This window comes from Topomyia yanbarensis, chromosome 3 (genome assembly GCF_030247195.1).
Source record: "Topomyia yanbarensis strain Yona2022 chromosome 3, ASM3024719v1, whole genome shotgun sequence".
NCBI classification, from domain to species: Eukaryota; Metazoa; Arthropoda; class Insecta; order Diptera; family Culicidae; genus Topomyia; species Topomyia yanbarensis.
In genome coordinates, this window is record NC_080672.1 from 321,612,897 (window position 1) to 321,635,984 (window position 23,088).

The following is a 23,088-nucleotide window of genomic DNA, read 5'->3' on the forward strand; positions in this document are numbered from 1 at the left end:
AAATTCGAAAAATGTAAAAGATTTTTCGAAATCACTGGGCACGGTTGTTCTAGAAACGCTTTTGTTTAGCGACACGTTTGTAGATTTCTCCAATAATAGAGCTGCTCGGACGAAGGCCAGGACCATATTTTTCAGGACCAACGAAGTCAATCGCTGAACCTGCCCCGGCCAATTAGTCAGCCCATTCATTTCCAGTAATACCAGAATGTCCGGGCACCCCGACAATGTAGATAGTGTTGACAATGATCAGTTCTTCGATTTGGGCTCGGCACGCAATCACTAGCTTGAACCGTGATTTGTCTGAGCTAAGGGCCTTGATTGCAGACTGACTATCAGAGCAGAAGTTTATAACTATGCCGGACAACCTCTGTTGAAGGGCCGGTTGTTCCCCGCACATAATCGCGAAGATTTCTTGGCTTGGAATACAGTACAGTATCTACCTAGTGAGTGAGATTGTTCCAATCTCATTTCACGACAGTAGTCACCAGTACCACCACGTTTGTGGTTGTCTTTCCATATAACCAGACAACCACTCCTCTCGAGAGGGAATCTTCACATGGAATGTCCTGTAAGGAAAACTACATGTGAGTGTAATATCGCTAGTAGCAAGACTATCTTCACCCCATGTAACCATTTGTGACCACAATCGTGTATGACTGATAGCAAGATCAACATGGTTACTATTCCAAAGCCCAGTAACCTGCAGTCTGTATGCACATGATAGTACTTCTTGTTTGAGGTGTATGTGTAATGGATTGATATTTAGAAGTGCCTCAAGAACAGCAGTCGGAGTTGTGGTGAAAGCACCAGTCCACGCCATGAGCGCCATTATTTGCAGATGGTTTAGCTTTGACTGGACCGCCATCACCTCTCCCTTCTGTCACCACAGAAGACAGGTATGACAATATTGGACGTACAGTTGTCGTATAAATCCAATATTTAGGCTTGAGTCTTTCCAAAAATTCGTCTGCACTGCCCGAAGGCATGTGCACGCTTTCTTGACTCGGAACTCAGCAGACCAATTTGGAAATTTATTACAACTCATACGAATTTGACTTGATCTGCACACAGTAGCTCAAAATTAAAGAACTGCAAGGGACGAACCCCGGTTGTTACTCGCTTCTTCGTGAAAAGAACCATTGAAGTTTTGTTTGAGTTAACTGATAATTTAACTTGTCTACACCACTGTTCGACAGCTCTTAATGCTTGTTGCACTAAGTCAAAGACTTGCTACGATCTCTATCACAGGATCAATTCGTAGTACGCCTACAGAGACCTCAAGGGCCATGTCAGTATTCTAAAAGAGTTCAAAACCAATCCGTTATTGAATCAAACTGACTGGATAAATAGGAAATATAACATTGAACGCCTATCCAACGTGTCTGAATCAAGCCGCACTGAATGGGAAACAGGAAGACCTACTGTTGAAACAGGATCAATAGATTTTTCACTGATGGTTCTAAACAAAGTTGGGGCTCGGGTAACTGGTCCTACAGTTAACGTATTTATGGGTAAATAGCCAACTGTATTTCAAGCGAAAGTACAGGCAATTATTGAATGTGCTACGATTTGTTTACAACGTGACTACAGACAGACAAATATATGCATATTCTGTGATAGTCAAGCGGCCCTTAAAGCATTGAAGTCAGTTCCTCTAAATTGGTTTGGGAATACATTCAATGGCTACAGCAGGTGGCTAGAAAAAGTACAGTGGATCTTTTCTGGGTACCTGGGCACTGTGCAATTGAAGGCAATGAAAAAGCAGACTTGCTAGCAAGAAATGGACCTTCAAAATTATTCCTAGGGCCTGAACCATTTTGTGGAGTCTCAGAATAGAAAAAAAGTCAAAGATTGTTCCGATACAAAGTCCAGTAATCGTAATCGTCAGCAAATCCTTGGTTTGAAAATCCAAGCACATTGAGTTTATTCAGCAAGCCATCGGCAATCAGGCTCCATAACAAAGGTGATAGAACGCCACCCTGAGGACGGCCGCAAATACTCAACTTTCGTATCTCTCAATGACGAGCAAAGGATGGAATTACTAAGTATTGCATTTACCCAACCCGAATTATATGCAGATACTTTATGATCGCGCGTCGCTTCCACAATAGACTGGAAGGACACATTGTCAAAAGCACCCTCAATATCTAGAAATACACCCAAGCTAGATTACTTCAGCGAGAAGGCTTTCTCAATGTTTTAAACAACATCGCGAAGCAGAATGAGCAAAGCTGTCAACTGCCCACTTGACCGATTCAGTGGTAACCTGTGGAGCCTGTCAGATTGATGGCTGAACTGCCTCTAATGATGTGATGAGCATTTGCATTACTGCCCATAATGACCAGAAGCCAATTTCTGCTGCAATATGATAAAACGCTTTTGAAATCATCAGGAGATGACTCGTTATGCGATAGATATGCTGATCACAATATACTTGTCTAATCGAAACCCAGCAAAACGTAACCAAACTACTATCAGCCGAAAGTTATTAGCCGTTATTATTAGCCGATTGAAACAACCACTACCGACACTACACGGCTTATCTAGGCTGTTCGGAGGAAAAAGCTGACATTAAAGGACAGCTTCCATAGAAGGCCGAACAGCCAGTCAACTCAAACATGTCTAACATCGATTGATCTTTACTAGAGATGCACCGAATATTCGGTCGACCGAATATTCGGGCCGAATACCAGCCGATTTTGATTTAAGCCGAATATACGGTACGCCGAATAATAAAAACCGACTTTCGGCCGAATATGATAAGTAATGGTCTAATATTCATGAAATATTTAAACGAGACAAAATAAAAGATAATACATAGGTATATACAAAATACTAGAGATGCACCGAATATTCGGTCGACCGAATATTCGGGCCGAATACCAGCCGATTTTAACTTAAACCGAATACACGGTACGCCGAATAATAAAACATTAAATATACGGTATTCGGCTGAAAGCCGAATAGTACTATTCGGTGCATCTCTAATCTTTACTTTTGAGATTACTTTTAGTACCAGTTGGTAAAGTTTAAAATTTAAATTTCGTATGTAAATTATGTAACTGTGTACGGAAATAATAATGAAGATGCCCCCTGTTTATCAACAACGAGAATCTAGAGATTTCATTGTGAGTATACTCATATATGCCAGTTATTCCTTATCAGCAGTCACTATATTTAAATAATCTTTTTATTTACTCTATAAAATGATTGAGTTACCGACGGTCAACAGGTTACGAAATGCACATTTCATCTTAGCATATAAAACATTTTAAAAAACATATATCAAACTAAACGGACTCAACCAACAAAGCAATTCCCTGTCCACCACCAATGCAGGCCGATCCAACTGCTCGCTTCAGGCCTTTACGCTTCAGCTCATGGACTAGGTGCCCTGTAATACGTGAACCAGACGCCCCCAGCGGATGACCAAGAGCTATAGCGCCACCGTTTAGGTTAAACTTGTTCATATCGATTCCGAGCTCCTGTACGCATGCCATCGCTTGGGCACCGAAAGCCTCGTTAATTTCGAACAGGTCGATATCATCAATTTTTAGTCCAGCTACTTTCAATACGTTTTGGATAGCTGGCACGGGTCCGATTCCCATAATTTCTGGAGGTACTCCAACCGTACTGTATGCTACCAATCGTGCTAACGGAGTGAGATTGTGCTGTTTGATTGCTTCCTCTGATGCGAGAACGACAGCAGCCGCGCCGTCACAGATTCCCTAGAAAGTATATGATTACTTACATAATCGCCAAATTTAAGGTCAGAACTCTAAACTTACCGAAGCCGTTCCAGCAGTAACGGCGCCTCCCTTTTTGAATAGTGCTTGAAGCTTGTTCAGTCCTTCCAGAGTTGTCTGAGGTCGAGGATGTTCATCAACAGCGAAGTCCACTTCCTTGCCCTTCACTTTCAGTTTGGTAGGAGTTATTTCGGTCTTGAATACTCCTTCGTCGTTGGCTTTCTTCCACAACTGTTGTGAGCGTAAAGCAAACTCGTCAACCTTTTCACGGGGAATTTTGAATTTTTCAGCTAGGTTTTCTGCCGTCAGTGCCATTGGCAATTTGCAGAAAGAATCGCTCAATCCGACCTGCAATTAAAATTCACTATCTTTGTGAAAATATCTTGAAAAACTAATAGCAAACATGAAATTTACCCACAAAGCATCCTCCAACGCAGGATTTGTACCTAGTGGAATTCCAAACCGAGTCCCTCTCACAGTGTACGGAGTTTGGCTCATATTATCTACCCCACCGGTGAGTGATATTTTGGCAGCACCCAATACAATATCTTGGGCACCGTTTACGATCGACTGGAAGCCCGATCCACACAGACGATTCACTCCCAGAGCAGGTTTCTCAATCGGAATACCACAGTGCAGAGACACGTGGCGCGGTAGAAAGGCACCATCCGAGGACGACAGCACCAACACCTGACCAATGTTGACCGAATCGACCTGATCTGGTTTCACACCGGCAGCGGTCAGGGCAGCCTTTGCTGCGACAGTCTGCAATTGAGTGGCATTTGTGTTCTTGAACGCTCCGCCGAACGTACCAAAGGCGGTGCGCTTGGCTCCGACGATGAAGACACCTTGGGAAACGAAAAAGATGTTTTATTTTGTAGCAACCAGAAAAAAATTTCATGCATTCATTGTATTGATTTAGGTATGCATACTGCCTGATGGCAAAGTCCAAGTAACAAGCATCCATTCTCGCTCTACCTGATTAGAAAACAATAAGCTTTGAGATAGCAGATAAAGATGAACTTTTTGGACTTTGTACGACCTATTACATGACTAAGTTATTCTTTGATTTTTAACGTTAACTGTCTGGTTCAACCAAATTTTTATGTTAATAACATTTATATGTATCTAAGTAGCATATTGAACACTGAAGCCAATTGTGACTCCCATGTGTACGCGAATCGAACTTTGCCCAATAACAATGACGGTGCACTTTACAAAGTAGTATGATTGTACAACGTCCATTTTTGACCTGAAAGTTCCCAGATCGTAGATTATAAGCAACTGAGAGCAATATCTATAGATAAAACGCTTTAACCTTTCATTCTTACATAAACTGATAAGAAAATCAGAAATTGGTGAAACTTTTACCAAATCTTTTTTTAAACATACCTTTTGTTACAGCTGACATTGTTGGTAACGAAATTCGCGTATTGTATTTTAATAAAACTAAATCAGAAATATGAGCATAAACTATCACTTGAAACTATAACTCAAAAAAAAAATTTTTTAAAACGATATGTACTACAGCGAACAGTGCAGCGAAATATGTGTACGCGTAGGCAGTCAAACAGCAATAATATATACGAAACGAACGCGAATGATGATTAAAATGAATGCATATGGGATGAACCTCATAACGTTACCACAAATACACACTTGTATGTACTGTCTACATACATATACAGATAGATTTGAAAGCCGGTTATTTACATATAAAAATGAAATAAGCCCGAGTTAAGCACTATTTACACGAACCAGCAGGCTTCCGTCAACGGTGCGACACATCAACAGAACGGTGAAATGTAAGTTTGTTCCTATCTTCCTAGGGACATGCTCCCCTAAACGGCACGGAATGTTTTGACACACGAAGCGTGCAAATGCGCACACGATACATGTATTCAACTTATCCTGGTTGAACAGTGGCGTAAAGCTGACTATTAGCGAAGACTCCATATCAAGAAGACTGGCAACTCTGTCCAAAATCCGGAGACAGTAACAGCAACGCCACTTGCGGGTAAAGGTGGTACTTTCCATAGTGATGCACACACACATATACATTTATACATAAAGCTTCCTCCCTTCTTCCAATAGAGGCGCTGTAACCTCTGTCGCTTCTCGTTTGTATGGGGGAAGGAAAGAGATATCAGTCTTCTTGATATGGAGTCTTCGCTATTAGGCTGTGCACGCTGACAAAGTCGACATAAATTTGACTTTTACTGTGAGCCCTGTTTACCAACATTGCTTCACAGCTAAATGGCAGTGTTGGTAAACACGGCTCACAGTAAAACTCAAAGTTATGTCGACTTTGTCAGCGTGCACAGCCTAACTAGGGATCATCCATAAATGACGTAGCATTTTTGTGTGATTTTAACAACCCCCTCCCCCATCGTAGCATTTCGTCACAAACCCCTAAATACCCCCTTGTAATTACGTAGCTTGACGATAAACCTCCCCCCCCCCCTTGTCACCGTAAAAAAATGAAAAAACGATGTTAGTTAGATGAAACGGGTAAAGCTACGTAGTATGACATGACCCCCTACCCCCCTCTCGTCACACATCATCACAAAATACAAAACTCGCACCTCCCCCATATAATGCTACGTCATTTATGGATGATCCCTTAGGCTGTTCACGCAGACGAAGTCGACATAAATAATGATTTTTACCAACACTGCTATTCGTGATCTAACGCTAGATGTCGACCGCCAGAGGGCACGGAAGTTGAATGATGATGTTTTTATTTTCATCTGTCAAAACGTATTGGAAAGTAAATTCTGATTTTTTTAAAATCAATCAATATTATAATTAAACCACAGACTAACAGACATAACACTCAAAAACAAAGCTTCGCCAGCTTTAACGATCATTTTAAATATATTTGTAGTTGGGACTGTGGCCACATTTGAAATTATGGCGCCACTAGTGAAAAATTGTTCCCAAACCTGAGGGGTAACCCACCAGTAAATAAGTGTTTGGGACTGTGAATAAAAGGTGGAGCTAGTGTTCTGGGAAAATTGTCGGATCGATGTTTTTTGAGGGAATTCCCTCATAGTGTTATGTCTGTTAGTCTGTGATTAAACGTTATTTCTTCTAATGAAAAGTAATATTGGTGAAGAAAATATGTTTCCTACCTCTGAAAAATATCCAGATGGTAAATTTCTTGTTACTTCACTCACATTTGTTCTTCCGGTTTCGATTTATACTAAAATGAAATTCAGAGATTGAAATTTCGATAGAAAACACGAAGGTGGGCAAAAATCACTGGATTAAAGAGTGTAGTTGTTGGTAGTCGAGGTTATCCACTGATAAGTCCAATTTTTAGATAAACATTTTCCATATCTAAAATAACCAACCTAACCTCAACAATACAAAAATAATTCCGGATCTCAATAATTCGTAATAAAATATTGAGTTCAACTGAATGTTTTGGTGTCAAACAAAAGAACGAGTGTTTTCTTATCACCTGTAATGAAGCTTTTTGTGAAACTATGTGATATTTATTTTAAAACAATTAAAATAGAACAACCATCCTATACCATCAATGCAAGAAAATGTTTTCATCATCATTTGACTAGTACCGAAAATGAAATCTAGTTGGCGCATCGAGCGAAAAAGTTTCACGTTTGAGAGCCAATTAAACTGTGAAGCAATGTTTGTAAAATTTACACAGGTTTTAAAGCAAATTTTGTTCTAGCCTAAATGTCTGTTATCCGTGGTTAAACTAGAATGTGTGTAAATCGGTCAAATTTCGCATTAAAAAATCAAATCATATTTTTTTTGCAAGTTCAATTCATACAGAATAAAGAAAAAATATTCACTCAAGCTTCATTTTTAGCGAATACCAATTACCGGACCTTCGTTTGACTCCTTCCATCCAGTTTTGCACAGCCCCCTTGGTCACCTTTCTCGCCGCAGAACGCCAATTTACCTTGCATTGCATCTCGCTGACAGCTGCCTTTTGCGTTTTCTTGAGGTTCTGCGTGACGATTGCCTAATATATTAATATTTGCTGAAGCTCTGGCGTGTTGGGGGGAGGGGTTCATGTCCTTGGGCACCACTTAGACGTTGTTCGCGGCATGCCACTCCATGGACTTTTTCCGTAATGGCAAGATGCCAAATCCTACCAAAACAGAACAAAACAATTTTGTTGCTTGAGCAAAGATAACAGATGTTTTTTCAGGCACTCCTACATATGAGTTTTCTGGTTGATGGTCCTAGTTGCGATGTAAATGTCGCCATTCGAGGCACAGCAACAGATGGCCTGTCACGCGAGATATCTCTTTGCAAACTTTGGCAGCTTAGAGTTTGATTTTCACTTATTTCCTCTTCGAATCGACGTATAATCCTGTCCAGACAGCTATTTAAAGTATGCCTTAAAGTAGATTTCGTCATCCTGTATCACACAATAAAACTTCATCAGGATCTTCATGTATATGTTCCGCTGTCTTCTTTTAATAATCATCACGATTTGGAGTTACCACGTTCTTGTAATCCGACAGTCCGGCTCGATTTTTAGGCTTGCTTGCGACATTTCGTACAGAAAGATTGGGGTTCCGTTTGAAACAACTGGCCACTTTTTTCGTCGTTTCCGCGGCCTCCGACTTTCGATTCCTCCCAATTCAATCTTCTTGGCTATCGACAAACATTTTCCGAAAACTTCCATTACGTTGGTGACAGTTGATTTGGCCACATTCAACAATTTCGCCAACTTGACGGGTAAGTCGTTCGGATTTTCGCGATGCGCGAGCTAAATTTCGCTCCATTGCTCCTTTTGCTTCGATGCCTTTTTCACAACTCAAAATCAAACAGTAGACATGATGATAAAGTGACAAGAAAAATAAATGATGGCTATCGAGCCACCCCTTAATCAATTACTAATTCTACCAGAAGTCTCTGCTTCAAATTCCATTGGAAGCGGAGGAGTCTAACTACCAGACCAACGTCATTTGCACAGTGACTCTTAGGCCGCTTACAGAGTGGCGGCGAGAAGCTGAGCTGGGGCTGGCGCTGACATTAGAATGCGAGAAACCTGCTTGCTGCAAATCAAAGGAAGGATGTCAGAGTGAAAGCTGAACGGATCGGCGCCGACTGCCCTCTTTTACTCTGACAGGCTCCATTTGATATGCTGCGAGCAGGTTTCTCGCATTCCAATGTCAGTGCCAGTCCCAGCTCAGTTTCTCACGGTCACTCTGTAAGCACCCTTAGAGCGTGTAGACGTTTTTCAGTCGGTGCAGCGTAGCACAATAAAACAAAGCTAATAATCCGCTTTCAAGGTTATTTTGGGCGTTCTCCTACTCTTCGAGGTTTTGGAATTTTCTTCTTTTGTGTGTGCACGTTAACCGTTATTCGACCCGTACAGCAGTGGCAGTGTGTTTCATCTTGTGAGCTGCTTGGATACTGTTATAAATAAAAGTTAAGTACCGCTATTATATTACGCTCCCCTTTCTTGGTTCTCCGACTAACGTGCGTTGGGCAAAACGGCCGGTCCAAAAATTACTTCCCCTGACAATGGTTCGCCTCAACGTGAGACGAGTTTCGTAACAAAATCGAGCCTCCATGCTTGTCCACCGGGCCAAAAACAAAAGGAGTTCAAATTTATTGCACATTTCTCGAGTTCCGACGGAACGATATTCAGCCGTGTCAAAAATTCGTACTGATTAGTACAAGAGAGTGTACAATACAGTGTACTCATCGATTCACGACAGTACTGAGTGTATATTTTTCAGCTAATCGGGTTGAAATCTGTGGGGTCGTCATTGATTCGAGTTTGAATTGCGCGGATTCTGTTCTACCCAAGTACCTCCTTTTTGAAGAGGTTCGCCTACCTGTCCGCCTTTTTGTTCCGTGGGTCATGAATTGCATAATTTACAAAAAAAACTGGGACGCAATCAAGCCTCCCATTGTAGCAATAAGGTTCGTTGTGGGAAATGCGGTAGCAGTCATGTGTAGGATTTCTGTGGAATGGATGTTGAAAAGTGTCATTACTATGGAGGAAATCTACATGATCTCAAGACTTGTTTCGCGTACAAGGAACGAGGAAAAACTGAAGAGTTCTCTACGCTACCGGGCTCCACAAATATCTACACTAACTTACCAGGTGTAAAAGCTTAAATCCGCTGTTTGCTCATAGATAGCGTGGCTTGATATTCGTCGTCACTTCAAATCCCATAGTTTTATGTAGAATCAGAATTTATTGGATAAAATGGCACGATCCCCGTATGTAGTGGAGGTCATAGTTTTATGTAGAGCTATAGCTACGGTATACGGTGTCTTCCAGGATTCTTTGCACGGAGCGCCGAATTCAGTTTTTCGCCAAAGTCGCTAAAACACTGAAATAAACTTCAAGCTTAAAAAACGGCTAGAGAATAGAGGTGTGCGCCACGTCGCCGCCGCCACGCCGCGCCGACTATTGCATGTAAAAATAGCAAGCACATCGGCGTGACGCCGGCGCGCCGTCGATTTTAACCTAAAATCGGCGGCGCGGCGCACACCTCTACTAGAGATCCTTCAGCATAAGGATCGCTTAAAAAATGTTCACCGGTAAAACTCGGCAAAGTTGCACCTTCAGTATAAAAACGGGTTAAAAATAAATAAATCGTTCGCAGGAGCATCCGTATATCAAGATGTTCAAGATTAAAAGTCGGTTAAAATAAACTACTTTGTAAGAATCGGATATATTTTGTTCAGTTTTTATACTGAAGGTTTTTGTCCGACTTTTACAAAGCAAAGTCCCAGTTTGATTTTTATGCTTGAAGTTTATATCCGGTTTTTATATTCTAATATACTTAAAGTGCGTTTTACGCTGCATGTGCTATCCTTGCGACTTTTATTTACGATCGCTCAATTGAGATATAATAAACTAGGTTCGCGTGAATCTTCAAAAAAATAAAACGCATCAATTTGTTCTTGTACTCATGTTTTATTAACCATTTATCAAAACCGGCATGTTATAGAACGAAAAAAAAGAAAAATGTACCTTTCTTCCAAATTATTCAGCTCTGTTAATTTTTGTTTTTGATATTGCTCATCAAGAACCAACTGAATCGAATATAAACTTTTTACTCAATTGTACTCCCTCCATTCTTTTTTACAAGGTCCCAACCTTTATTACTCCATATGTTAAAAAAATAATAAAAGAAACACCATTCCCGTCCTTTCACTATATAAAAGACAACCCATCCTAATCATTACTCATAGAGAACTCGCGATTCAGCACCGCCAGATCGCGGTTATCAATTGCCTGCTGTAAATCCTGACGCCCCATCAGCGACATAACCATCCGCAGTGTGATCCAGATCGTGCTGGACATTTGATTGGCAGGAGAGGAAACATTTATTCCTGCCCGGGCGATTGATGACGCTTGATGGTTCAACGCGGTCAGCAGATGTTCAGCTGCTTCCTTATAAGCCTTCAAATTGATGCAGATGATTCCAACATTGTAGCGTGCTCTGATAAAACCAGGTTGAATTTCCAGCGCCCGTTGGTATGCTTCTACTGCTTCAACGGAGCGATTTCCATTAGCCAAACTTGCGCCCAAACGGTTCCAGATTTTCGAACTGTCCGGGCGAACCTGTGCGGCTGCACGAAAACAGTCAACTGCCTTGTCGTATTCTGAGCTTAGATTGAAGAGCACTCCTAAAGCTTCCTGTATATCAGCGTCAATTTCATTCGGAGACGTTTGAACTGCTTTGATAAACAGATCTTGAACGTCTTGCAGGCTTGGTCCGCCCATCAACGAGGTGGCCAAAAATGATTCCTGTGGTTGTATCATTTCGGGCGGGACCAAAGCTTCATATTTCTGGTTGCATTTCATCCACTTGACAAGCATCTTCAATGCTTGGTTCTGCATACTTTCATTTGTGTAAGATACAGCCAGTGCCATCAGCACTGGCATATTGTTCGGATTAAACGATAGTGCCTTGTTCAATGCAGCGATTGCATTTGGATCTTTCTCGTTCTCTGCCTGACTGAATCCCAGCAATTCCCAAATTTCCGGATTCTCCGGTTCCTGCTTAACGGCTGCTTCAAAACACAAAACCGCACTAGGGATGTCGCCTTGCGCAAGGAAAGCTTTACCTTTTTCAAAAGCATTCTCGACATTGGTCATCGGATTTTCCTCGTCGAATTTGTACTCCTTGTAGGGATCATAGAACTCAGAAAATTCTGACAACCACGGATGCTGGCTTTCATTCTCCGAAATCGAACGCCACTCGTCCTGCAAGCGCTCCCAGAATTGCTTGTTATAATTCTCAGCCGCTTCCTGCTCCCTTTTCTTATCATCCTCGAAAGCCTTGGCCCAATCTTCGGCGATACCGGGTTCCTCCTTGGTCGTCGGTTTCGACGGCCCGGCTGCTAACTGATCAAACTCATTCGCCCAAACGTTTCCTCCGGTGACGTGTCCATCGTTGATCTTGATATTTCCTTCGCCTACATTGTTGATAAAGTGCAGAAACTGTAACGAGAAAATTTTAAAGCGCTTTAGAACAGGAGTCAATACAATAATCATTCCCTTTCCCATTTTAGTGATCAGTGGAGTCTTCGGCAGTCAGAGGGTGTGCATCACAACGTTTGTGAAATGTCCAGGATGTAATAACGCACAAGGGATATGTCATAAGATTAGAAAATAATCTTGTCCGGGTAGAGATTTGGATCTAACACTTAATTCCTTCCGTTCAAAAAGGCATTCGCATCGTTGCCAATTATGAGTCAATTATTTTGCCACCATGTGAAAAAACCCTTTTGGGGCGTGGGCGTAGCGTAGTTGGTAAATCGATTGCCTTGTACGCAGCGCACCTGGGTTCGAGTCCCGACCCCGCACATAGAGTGAGAAATTTTTCATAAGGGATTTTTCTAACCTGAAGAGGCGAATGACCTTAAGGTTAAAACATCTATAATCGAAATAACAAAAAACCTTTCAAATCATCAGGAAGTGATGATATACAGGAAACGTACTGAACAAAAGACGTATTACATATTTAACAGCAGTGATTTTGACTGTGACACAAACATCGCTAGTTATGAGCTAGGATATATATCACTATGTGTGAATTTGCATGTACGGGTCATTTCACGTGGAGTTACCAAGGACTATTACGGCAAGACATGGAAACGAACGAGGAGTAGTACTCCAGTAGTAGTTTGCATAAAATCAGAAAAAGTGTGCATTGTTTTCTTTTGTTTATTGGCACTGCGGTTTGTTGATAACATTTCAAGCGATTTTGACGTTGTCAAACTGACCCCTTTCGATCGGTGGAAAAACGATGTTGCCTTTTGTCAAACTCAGTTGCTTGGTGATATATAAACATAGCTTTTACAATTAAGTGTTGATTTTTTTGTATTTCGAATTCATCTCGTCAGTAACTAGCACCATCTGGGTATCTATTTAGACGATATATCTAAACCACTCTAAACTAGTACAGGCCAGATTCGATTATCCGCAGGGTGCAGAAAAATTTCGCCTGGGATAATCGAATCAAAAAAAAAGTGTTTTTTTTCTTCATGAAATATATTTGTTATATGTTGAAAAACAGGATCTAAGGTACAAGCGTCAATGTTTGACCTATGGTACATGCATTAATGTTTGACTTATGGACGAATATCGATCACTTTATATTCTATAAAGTGAAAGTAAGATATGTATTAAGTTATTTAGCCAACTTATGTTATGTTAAGGTTGAACAGAAAAGAGGAAAAAAACGAAAACGAAAAAAGCAGTTTTTTTCACACCGTGTGCTAAATCTTCATAAAAATTTATCAGCAGTACTGTAACAACATTCTACATAAGCTGATTGATTTTAATAAAGATCTAACAAACGGTGTGGAAAAAACTGCCTTTTTCATTTTTGATTTATGCCCATTCTCTGTGCAACCTTACAGTATTGTGTTCGATTAATTTGTATTAATATACTTATGTTTCGGTAAATTCAGACAGAAATTACAACTGAATTTGAAATTACGCACCACTGGTTAGTACACAACAACAAAACTTTGGGAATCCTCCAAGAGGAGCAACATGCTAGATTCCACTGAGAAGCCCAAGAATTTGTTTCAAAACCATTCAACACAAATCCAGTAATTAACGCCTGCTGAACGGTCTGCTGGGCGTCACCCAACGTTGGTCCAACAAAGAACCAGCATTGGACAATTTTGAAGCATGAATTTCTTAGGGGAATGAATTTTGCACACGTTGCGAATATCAAAAATGCCCAACTTTTTATGCGCACGACACCAAGAAGCGTGCGTTGTTCAATCAGCAGCAGTCATCATGCGCTCTAGAGATATTGTTTAGCGAGCCAATCAGAAACTAGCTGAATCTTGGTTCATTGATATTTTAGCTATAAATATGCTTGTTCAAACGCATTAAATGATTCGGTTTGTTATACATCGTCGCACAGTAATTTTTTTTTCTCTTGTTTGCTTGGTGGAAACATCATCCAGGATCTTCATTTGGCCATTGTTCGGCAATCTACCGAGTCGCTTAAAGACTGTTCAGTGCATCTACTTCGTAAAGAATTATTAGCGCTGTTCTTTTCAAATCGGTGCACTGTACTGACTACAGTGAAGATCCTATTTTATTCGTCCCCGTGTTTGTCAGCTTCCGATTTTTTCTACAACAGAGTTTGTCAACTTTTTGACCAGATTTTGTCAACCACATTTAAGACAACGTCTTCTGAATAAATTCCCCTATGTTACACGATGGAATTAAAGCGAAAGCTTTTGCGTAAGTGTGTCAAGAATTCAAAATGCCGATGTTCTTAAAGTATCAAAAAAGTTTCAATCTTTTTTCAAACTGATGTGATAATATACTGATCCCGAAGAGTACTTTACGATTTTATTTCATAGCTTAGATAGTGACAAACAATCTGAAATCAATATGTTCAGATTTCGTCAGTCCTAAATACACAACGGGGCTCACAAAATCAGTCATTGTATTCATTCTAAAAATTACAGAGAAAATCACAGGCATCTACAGGAAAATGTAGTTTGTAGCCAACCGATTGGGTGTATCAAATTTTATAGCATGAAAATTCATTATTTTCCAAAATTACTGTAATTTTCAAGATTTTAAAATTTTGTGCTTCCAGGAAATGTAGCTGATATTTTTATAGAAGTTTTTTGTTAAAAGTGCGAAATTTCTGTTTTTCCACGTATTTTTGTGAAAGTTGTGCGAACATAAAATTCTGGTTTTCCAAAAACTGTAGCTAGTATCAATTGTAGTCGATTGGTGTACGAAAATATGTAGGTCATCTCATCGCATTCAAAATTATATGCTAATTAAGTGAAACTTCTGTATTTCTATGAAGATTTCATATTTTTTTAGAAAATATTTTTTCTTTCAAAAACTGTAGTTGGTATCAATTACAATAATAGACGTGTAATGTAGCTTTAAAAAACATAATATGCGGAAAATTGAAAAAAATTCTTCGGACTACGGATAATCGAATAATTTTCTACGGATAATCGAGTTACGGATAATCGAGTCTACGGATAATCGAGACTACGGATAATCGAATATGGCCTGTACCCAAATTAGCACTAGTTAGACACAAAAAATTTCAAACAGTTCACACGACATATGTGAACGTCTAAGTAACTGACTTATCCTGGGTGATGTCCCGGGAAGCAAAACAGAAGCTCTGGTTTGCTGACGAGAAAGCGAAAACTAATTCTTGTCTTATGGCTAAGGAGCCAAACGCCTGGCATTTTTTGTGTCTAACTAGTGCTAATTTGGAGACTAGTTTAGATACATCGTTTAACTAGACACCCAGATGGTGCTAGTTACTGACGAGATGAATTCGAAAAACAAAAAAATCAACACTTAATTTTAGTTTAGGTTTTGTGCGCTTAATGAGAAATTGGTTTAATCCAATTTTCCCTTTTGGGAATTAGGATTGCATAGCTTTAGTTTTCTAACAAGCACTTCATTTCTAATTACGGTTTAATTAAATCAAAATATTTTTGCTTGACCGGATTATTTGTTTTGGTTACAACAGCTGATCAATAATGACATTTGTATAATACGCCATATTGGATTGGATGTTGGTTACGATATATTTAGTAAACAGCACCTAACTGAGTAAACACAAGTTTGATGAAGGCGAAAATCATTTAAGATTTTGAGAACGGATTATCCACCAGTGAAAATATCACATTCCGGATTCAATGAATAACAATAAAGAATAATTAAAGTATCAAACACCATGTCAAATTGTAATTGGTAAGTCCTTGAAACTTGCGAAAGTTAGTCAAACAAGAACAATCATAGTTACTCAGGGGCACTAAATGCTGATCTTTAACACGGATGAAAGTGGCTAGTACTATAAATGTACACTATCATCCACATTTACTGCACGTGACGAAACTTCAGCACCCTGAAGAAAAGTAAATAGGGAACGCGATTCTATGACATTCCCCCGAAAACCATTCCACAGAAGAAAAAATACCGAGGCTTTTTCCCCACAAACACATATTCCAGAAAGTACTAATTCCCAGAAAACTAATTTTCAGAAAGTACCAAAGTCCAGAAAACTTTCACCCAGAAAAAAACATAACCCAGAAAACTGTTCCGCAGAAAGTACCAAAACCCAGAAAATTATTTTACCGAATTTTTTTTTTCTTCTGTTTTCTCAATAAACAATTCGTTATATTTAGATCATGTGTACTTAAATACTTGTTATAAGTTTGCTATTTTTTTTTAATATTTGCGCATTGTGCTTAAATTTATACGCATTAAAAAAGATGGAAAGATCTACGGGTGATAATTATATGTAAAATGAAAGCTTTCGATTCCTATTTGATAGAAAAATTATTATAATTGGTTTTGAACCAATTTTTTGCATTTAAAACCGCTTGCTCCGCATGTAGCAATAGTGGCGCAATTGCTAATTCTGGTTCCTATATATTCAAAACCCATTGATTACTTTTGGAGCATGCAACTCTAGGTACATTTGGCCCACTATAGCTGCAAAGGAGCTCAAAAATCAAGGAAAACTCACTATTTCAGTTGTTTTTTGAGTAAATTTCTATGATAAAACTTGTGTTGCCTTGCGAGTTTAGTGCGAACTACAAAGCAAAAAAAAATTAACGGCGGTTGGCATTTTAATCAAGCGTTTAGCCTACTACTGCAACTAGTAGTACACCGCGGCTATTGGAGCACCCACCCTATTGTTTGTTCATTCAACAATCGTCGATTTTCGATATTTGCGGCATCGCAACTCTATAATACACTTGAGATGCAAAGACATGTAATATTACCTGAAGATCTGGAAACATAAAAAGAGCTCCATTAGGTTAAATACCTAATAGGACATCTCAAATCTCTATCGCTTTGCGTGCCATTGACGGTTAATGATTGAGCACAAAGCTTTGGCTGCCTAGAGCTAAAAACTATTTTTTTTCTATTTCTTGGTACAATGGCAAGCGACGTAGGAATTTGTGAAATGGTTCACATTTTAATCAAAAAGCGCTGTAAAAGTCATTAAAATCGACGCAAAAAGTGGTTTCGAAAAAATCGCGTTTAAAGTTTTCAGACGCTCGGAGTATACATAAGAGGCGCTTCGGCGACATATCATTTTCAAAACTATTTAAGCACATTTTCAGCCATCGAAATTCTTTTCGATTTTTTGAAAATTGTAGTAATGTAACCTCTTAATAACTCGATATTTTCAACAACAGAGTACTTAGCATAGATCAATAACAACGTTTTGGGCTTAATAATACTTCATTGATTGCATAGTTTCAATTTAATAAAAACTTTTGCATACGGACAGTTTTTAGAAGAAATGAAACATTTTTTTGGTAATGGCTTTCGAATTTCACTTTTGAAGACGAAAACCCCATTAGCCGAAACTTTACTTAAGCGGGACCCATCTAATTTAAACATTAATGTCACAAATGACGTTTCAAGGTCGCAGAGATGTTTGTTTTCGTCGTTTAAAGTTAAATTGAAAAGCCGAAACATGTATCATCAAAATAAAAAAAAATCGAGATCCATTCAGTAGATCTTTCGCAAATTATTCCCAAAAAACACCTTAATTTTAGGCCTCGAGAGTAGAGGACCTTCTTGAAATTTCGATGGTACATGATGCAACAAACATCGAAGAATGCTATAAAAAATCTTTAATATGATAGTTCGAATATGTTTTAGCTATTTTAGCCAACTTTTTGCTCCAGCTATTCCATAGAATGAATCAACCCCTATGTTTGAGAAAACCGGTCAGACGAGTGGATAACAAGTTTCATTCCGAGGGCTATTTGGCATACATATTCAAAGAGTTGCTCATGTTTAAAAGAAGGAGTCAACTCCTATGTTCGAATAAACCGAGCATACGAGTTGCTCACAGGTCATGCCCTTATTGATTCATCTGCTACATAAATTGCCATCCACGGGTCAATCGGAACATTGAGCATTGAACAAACGTTTCTGCCCTTAGTACACATGCTCCTTCTAGATAAATCAGAATCCAACTCAAAAAAGCTCTAGAACTGATAAAAACCATAGCAGCCAACAACAATATTATAATTAATCCGTCGATTGTATTGACAGATTTTGAAACCGCTGAGATAAACGCTATAGCAAGGATTGTTCCCAATTCTGTGCGATATGGTTGCTTTTTCCACCAAACGAAAAATTGGTGGAAACGGATCCAAAAATTGGGATTATCTGGAATTTATTTGAAAAGCGTGCAAATGCAGATCTCTTTCAGACAAACCCAGGCCTTGGACTTTTTGAAGCCTCAAGATGTGCCTGAAGGCTTGGGTATTGCGATATCTGCAAGGAGAAATGATAAACCGGCGTCGCTGTAAAAAAACAGGCAGGAGAGACAAAAAATTAAAAGAAGTTTTATTTGCCGGCCAGGAAGGTGGTACAACATTAAAAGATACCATTTTATCAATAGCTCTTATATTACAAAACCAAACCTGAATATTAATACTAATAAATAAGTCATCTTCAGTTAAAATATCTCAATTTTTGGGAAATGGTTTTTTTCTGGTGTATGAACTTCTGGGTATTTGATCATTCTGGGTAACGGTTTTCTGGGCAAAAATACTTTCTAGGAAAAGGTTTTCTGGTAATTGATACTTTCGACGGAACGGTTTTCTGGAGAATGGTTCTTACTGGGGAAAAAACTTCGGTGTTTTAGTTTCTGGGGAATGGTTTTCGGGGGAAAGTCGTACAACCAGGGAACGCATTACTTTCATACCTTGTAGCAACGCTGACTGCGGTCAATCGTGCTTTATCAGCCTTCAAATATCAGCGTGTTTAGAAACATGCTATACTGCCGCTTTACGAATAATTGCTTCATGTAACTAGAGAATCCCGTAGAACATGGGACAGTTATGCGTATAACGGAAGTATAACTCGTGGATCGAGCGTCTATGGCTTACTTCATTCACCAATGTACCGCCGAGTATTGAATGCAGAATTATTCTTTCGAACGAACCGAACACTCGATAGACTGTCCCAAGCCATGACCATGGCCGCATAGAGCAACAGAGAGTATCAGCGATTTGTATGTAGAAATTTTTGTTGGAGTCCGTAGGCTGCGGGATTTCAACTGACTGCGTAAACCGTAGTCGCAACAGCAACACGACTTTTAATTCCGATTTTAAAAGGCATACACCCCGTTTTCACTACTCTGTGATCGCTTTCTATGATGTTGATGTGTTCAAGAAGCATGTCAGATCTCATAATGATCGTTCCGTTCCCTGCATCCTTCAAATCTTTGTATCGCTCTTTCAAGCACTACGTTGAACGATAGATTAGAGAGTACATCGCCCTGCTTTATTCCAACTAATGTCACAAACGAGTCGAATGTTTTTTTGTTTATTCTGACGCTTGATTTTAACCCGTCCAACGACATACGAATCAGTCTTATCGGAAAGACATGTTCAATGAACCGTACGCAAGTTGTATTCCTCAAAATTGGATGGTTTATCGCAGGAAGCACATCTGGTCCGTCAACGAGCTTCCGTGTCGAAACCCACTTTGTTTCTCGTCAACAAGGAATTCGACTAACGGAAAAGTTTTTTGAACATAAAATTGTAGAGAACCTTGTGGACTTATAGAGCTTGACCCGTCCTGTAGAATCAACCAGCCGGTTACTACAGCCACTTTAAATATAAATGTGGAGAAAATTTAGAATAGGACTTAAGTAACATTGAGAGCATCTCTTTGTTTACCTTCTCTTTCGATTATTACGACGTCTCCAACGCTTTGCACTAATGTTCCAATACACTACTAAAATATTATGCAAAGAGTTGTGTACTAAATGTCGAAACGATTGAGTAATGAACAGAAGAGATAGACCCCAAAGAGAATCTCTCAGTATTGATTACGTCCTATTCCGTATTTCCAATATGCTTTAAAATTGGCACAGCAAAAGTAGCTGTGTAAAAGATGTGGTTTCAGTTTGGCTTGAAAATAAAATATAAACTGTACCAGATGTGCACTGCCGTGATCCGCATAACTGTCCCATTTGCTATGGGTTTCCTAAGCAGGTGGGACTGTTCTGCGTATCACGGCAGTGCAGGGCACAATTGAAAAAATAAATCAATTCAGTTTCGTCGATCACCGAAAATGATAACCGAATTTGGACAGAATTAGCATGTCCAATATAATGGAATATGCTCGGCAAACTCGAAGTGCGAATCAATTGAAAATGTGCAGACGCTCGGTAAAACAAAGAAATACGCGAAGACAAAAAGGAAAAATTCCAGATGAACTAGAAATAATGTCGAGCGATTACAACTAATTATCATGTCTAGAAAATCATTCTTTCGCATAATCTTAACTAGCGAGTATTTTCCTTTATTAGCAACGACAAAAAAGCAAGCAAGTATCGCCGTTAATATTGTTTTAAAGTATCCAACCAGTAAACTTATTAAAATATAGGAGTTATACTTTCCCAACCTAAACTTGTGCTGAGCATACATGTCCCAAATAAGACACATGTTAGCAGAAAGACCTGATTTTCTAGATCCTCAAATGTTTATAAAAATGATGACTAAAGTCTGATTACTACAAAAAGCAATTTTTATTTGATACATATCACGTGATGTGATGGTATTAATAGCGATAAACTTATCACTGTACTTTATTCTTTTTTTAACAAGAACATAGGATAACCAAAAGATTTGAATTAATTTAATTTAAATCAAATTAAATATTTAATTTAAATCAAATTGAATATTTTCATTAACCATACATAAACTTATGAAATGTTATTGTCTGGTCAGTTTACATTGTCAATAAACTTATCACAATCTGATACCCAAAGACACAGCGTAAGCAATACGACAAAATGCGTTTCAAGGCCACACGCTTAGTCTGTCATTTTTTGCCTGACTTTCGCTGCTACTCTTGCAAAATGCACGTCATAAAGCAACCAGCTGCTGCTCCACAGTATTAAAAAATAATAACAATCGAACAAATAAAGCAAATATTTCAAACCGTCACTCACCTCACTATAATTCAGTTTCTCTGAATCACGGCGGTATGTGACATCAGCTAATTCTCCTGCCGCCTGACGAATCGACTGCTGCTCTTCCTCACTCTTCGGTTCGTTCAGGTCAAAAAAATCCTTCGTATATAAAATGTGACTCGGTCCGGCATTGATGGTTCCCTCGATCGGATCTAACTGCGAATTTGACCAAATCTGAGGAAAAAATAAACGTACACACCAAATTACGAGATAATATTTTTGCCTAATCATGTGCAATTGCAAAGCGCGGTTCTTCTTTTATCACTCACACTGGTAAGTTTACTTTCCGCACGATGACCGGGATGGTTTGATCCTGCTGCAATCGACGAATCGATCGCAAATTCTCTCTCCCAATCCAAATCCGACCGGTTTACCTCTTCGATTACCGGAGGTCCAGGTACAATCTGGCGCTGATGAAAATTCTGCCGGTCGATATCCCTCATCTCCTTCAGCAATACATCCATGCGAAACGATTGGGGGGCCGGGGCGATCTGGCCCATAAACTCCTTGACCAGATCGTTGTCCGATCCGATGTAGGCCGAACGCCCTCCGGCAAACCCTTCATCCTGATAGGCAACATCCCGAGTCACCTGGCGACCCAGGTTCATCAGCGGATTCGCCCCACCACATTCCGGTTCCACTAGATCCTTGAATGACATGATTTATAGCTTGACACAGGTTGCGCACTGGCCGCGGTTATAGCCACCGTCGTCGTCAGATGCAGATTGGTTCTGCTCCTTTTTGAAGGGAGGTCTAAAGGTCGAATGCTACACTTTCTAAACACGAATCATTGTCGCTCGTCTGGTTTGCTACTTCACGCTGGAGCAGCAACGACCGAGAGACATTCCAAGCACAACCGGCTCCGGATAGAACTCCTCCAGCCGTACAACAGGAATTTCACTAGCACGGTGGACGTGATTAGTGGCAACGATCACAAAAACCGAGATAAATTTGATAACACTAAACTCCCTGTGAAGTGAAGTTTCACTTCTCTCTATTTATTTAGATCCGCGACGACACGACATGGCAGACATGTCAAAGAGAAGTTCGAAATATTTCGCTGCGTTGTAATATTTCACTGTTGAAATATTTAATGAAATTGTATACCAAGATCAAAAGAAGTAAAGGTGCGAACGTTGGACTCTTCAGAGCAAGTTTACGCATGTTTCAGTTTTATACTAATTTTAAAACTAGAACTTGCTGTCCCCAACAGCAGTTTTAGCGTGTGTTCTATTTAGTTTAAAATTCATGTCTTGCCATGCCTTCACCGTTAATGCATTCAAATTTTTTTTCCCTGTCTATCGAGTCTAAGTGTCTGTGCTGAAAACAGATAGCATCAGATAGGAGCTCAACGAGTAGCGAATGATTTTTCCACCACCAGGAAATTGAACCTTTTGGAAAACTCCAAGAAATCAATAGTTTAAAATTGAGACAAAATAGCGTAGAAACTCCTGCTACAGGTTTACAAATAGCGCATGTCGACTTCAAGAGTAGGTGCCTTAAAATAATATTAAAGGGATTCATTTTTTAAAAAATTTAAAAGAAATAGATCTGTTTCGCTTATGCTCTTTAGATTTTCAGCATAATAAACAGTATCTATGGAAACTCATTTTTTGGTTTTCAGCGATGCCAGTTTTGGCATTATTTCATCAAAGTACACTGTCACTTTGACACTGTATCTTTCCAGGTACAGGGTAGCTTAAAACGAGTCCTCGAAAAATCATTAGAGCATTCCGCATTAACATATTTGTATTTGGTGTCACGATCATAAACATTTGGAACAGCATCAGATGTTGTTTCAAACTGTTCTCAAATCCTATTCGACAGCTCTCACAACGCCACCCACGTTACGGCTT

General features: G+C 39.5%; 2 protein-coding genes across 2 annotated transcripts; both read right to left on the minus strand.

The window, feature by feature from the left end:
* Nucleotides 1–3,172: 3,172 nt before the first annotated feature.
* On the minus strand, nt 3,173–5,326 carry LOC131690807 (3-ketoacyl-CoA thiolase, mitochondrial). The gene is made up of 4 exons (XM_058976838.1): nt 5,139–5,326; nt 4,161–4,594; nt 3,789–4,094; nt 3,173–3,728 (listed from the first exon to the last, which is right to left on the minus strand). The coding sequence occupies exons 1-4, from the start codon at nt 5,155–5,157 to the stop codon at nt 3,291–3,293; spliced, it is 1,197 nt and encodes a 398-aa protein (XP_058832821.1). The 5' UTR covers nt 5,158–5,326; the 3' UTR covers nt 3,173–3,290.
* A 5,331-nt stretch (nt 5,327–10,657) lies between these two features.
* LOC131690131 (peroxisomal targeting signal 1 receptor) lies at nt 10,658–22,250 on the minus strand. The gene is made up of 3 exons (XM_058975670.1): nt 21,502–22,250; nt 21,212–21,406; nt 10,658–12,201 (listed from the first exon to the last, which is right to left on the minus strand). Exons 1-3 carry the CDS (start codon nt 21,889–21,891, stop codon nt 10,930–10,932), a joined length of 1,857 nt encoding a protein of 618 aa, XP_058831653.1. The 5' UTR covers nt 21,892–22,250; the 3' UTR covers nt 10,658–10,929.
* Between the last annotated feature and the right edge of the window lie 838 nt (nt 22,251–23,088).

Excerpts from the sequence above, each read along its gene's own strand:
- LOC131690131 (XM_058975670.1), bottom strand. The coding sequence starts at position 21,891 with ATGTCATTCAAGGATCTAGTGGAACCGGAATGTGGTGGGGCGAATCCG. Across the intron at positions 21,407-21,501 it reads CGGAAAGTAAACTTACCAGT|ATTTGGTCAAATTCGCAGTT; the intron begins GTGAGTGATAAA and ends TTTTTTCCTCAG. Across the intron at positions 12,202-21,211 it reads AGAAACTGAATTATAGTGAG|TTTCTGCACTTTATCAACAA; the intron begins GTGAGTGACGGT and ends TTCTCGTTACAG.
- LOC131690807 (XM_058976838.1), bottom strand. Across the intron at positions 4,095-4,160 it reads CGTTGGAGGATGCTTTGTGG|GTCGGATTGAGCGATTCTTT; the intron begins GTAAATTTCATG and ends TTTTAATTGCAG. Across the intron at positions 3,729-3,788 it reads TTACTGCTGGAACGGCTTCG|GGAATCTGTGACGGCGCGGC; the intron begins GTAAGTTTAGAG and ends TATACTTTCTAG.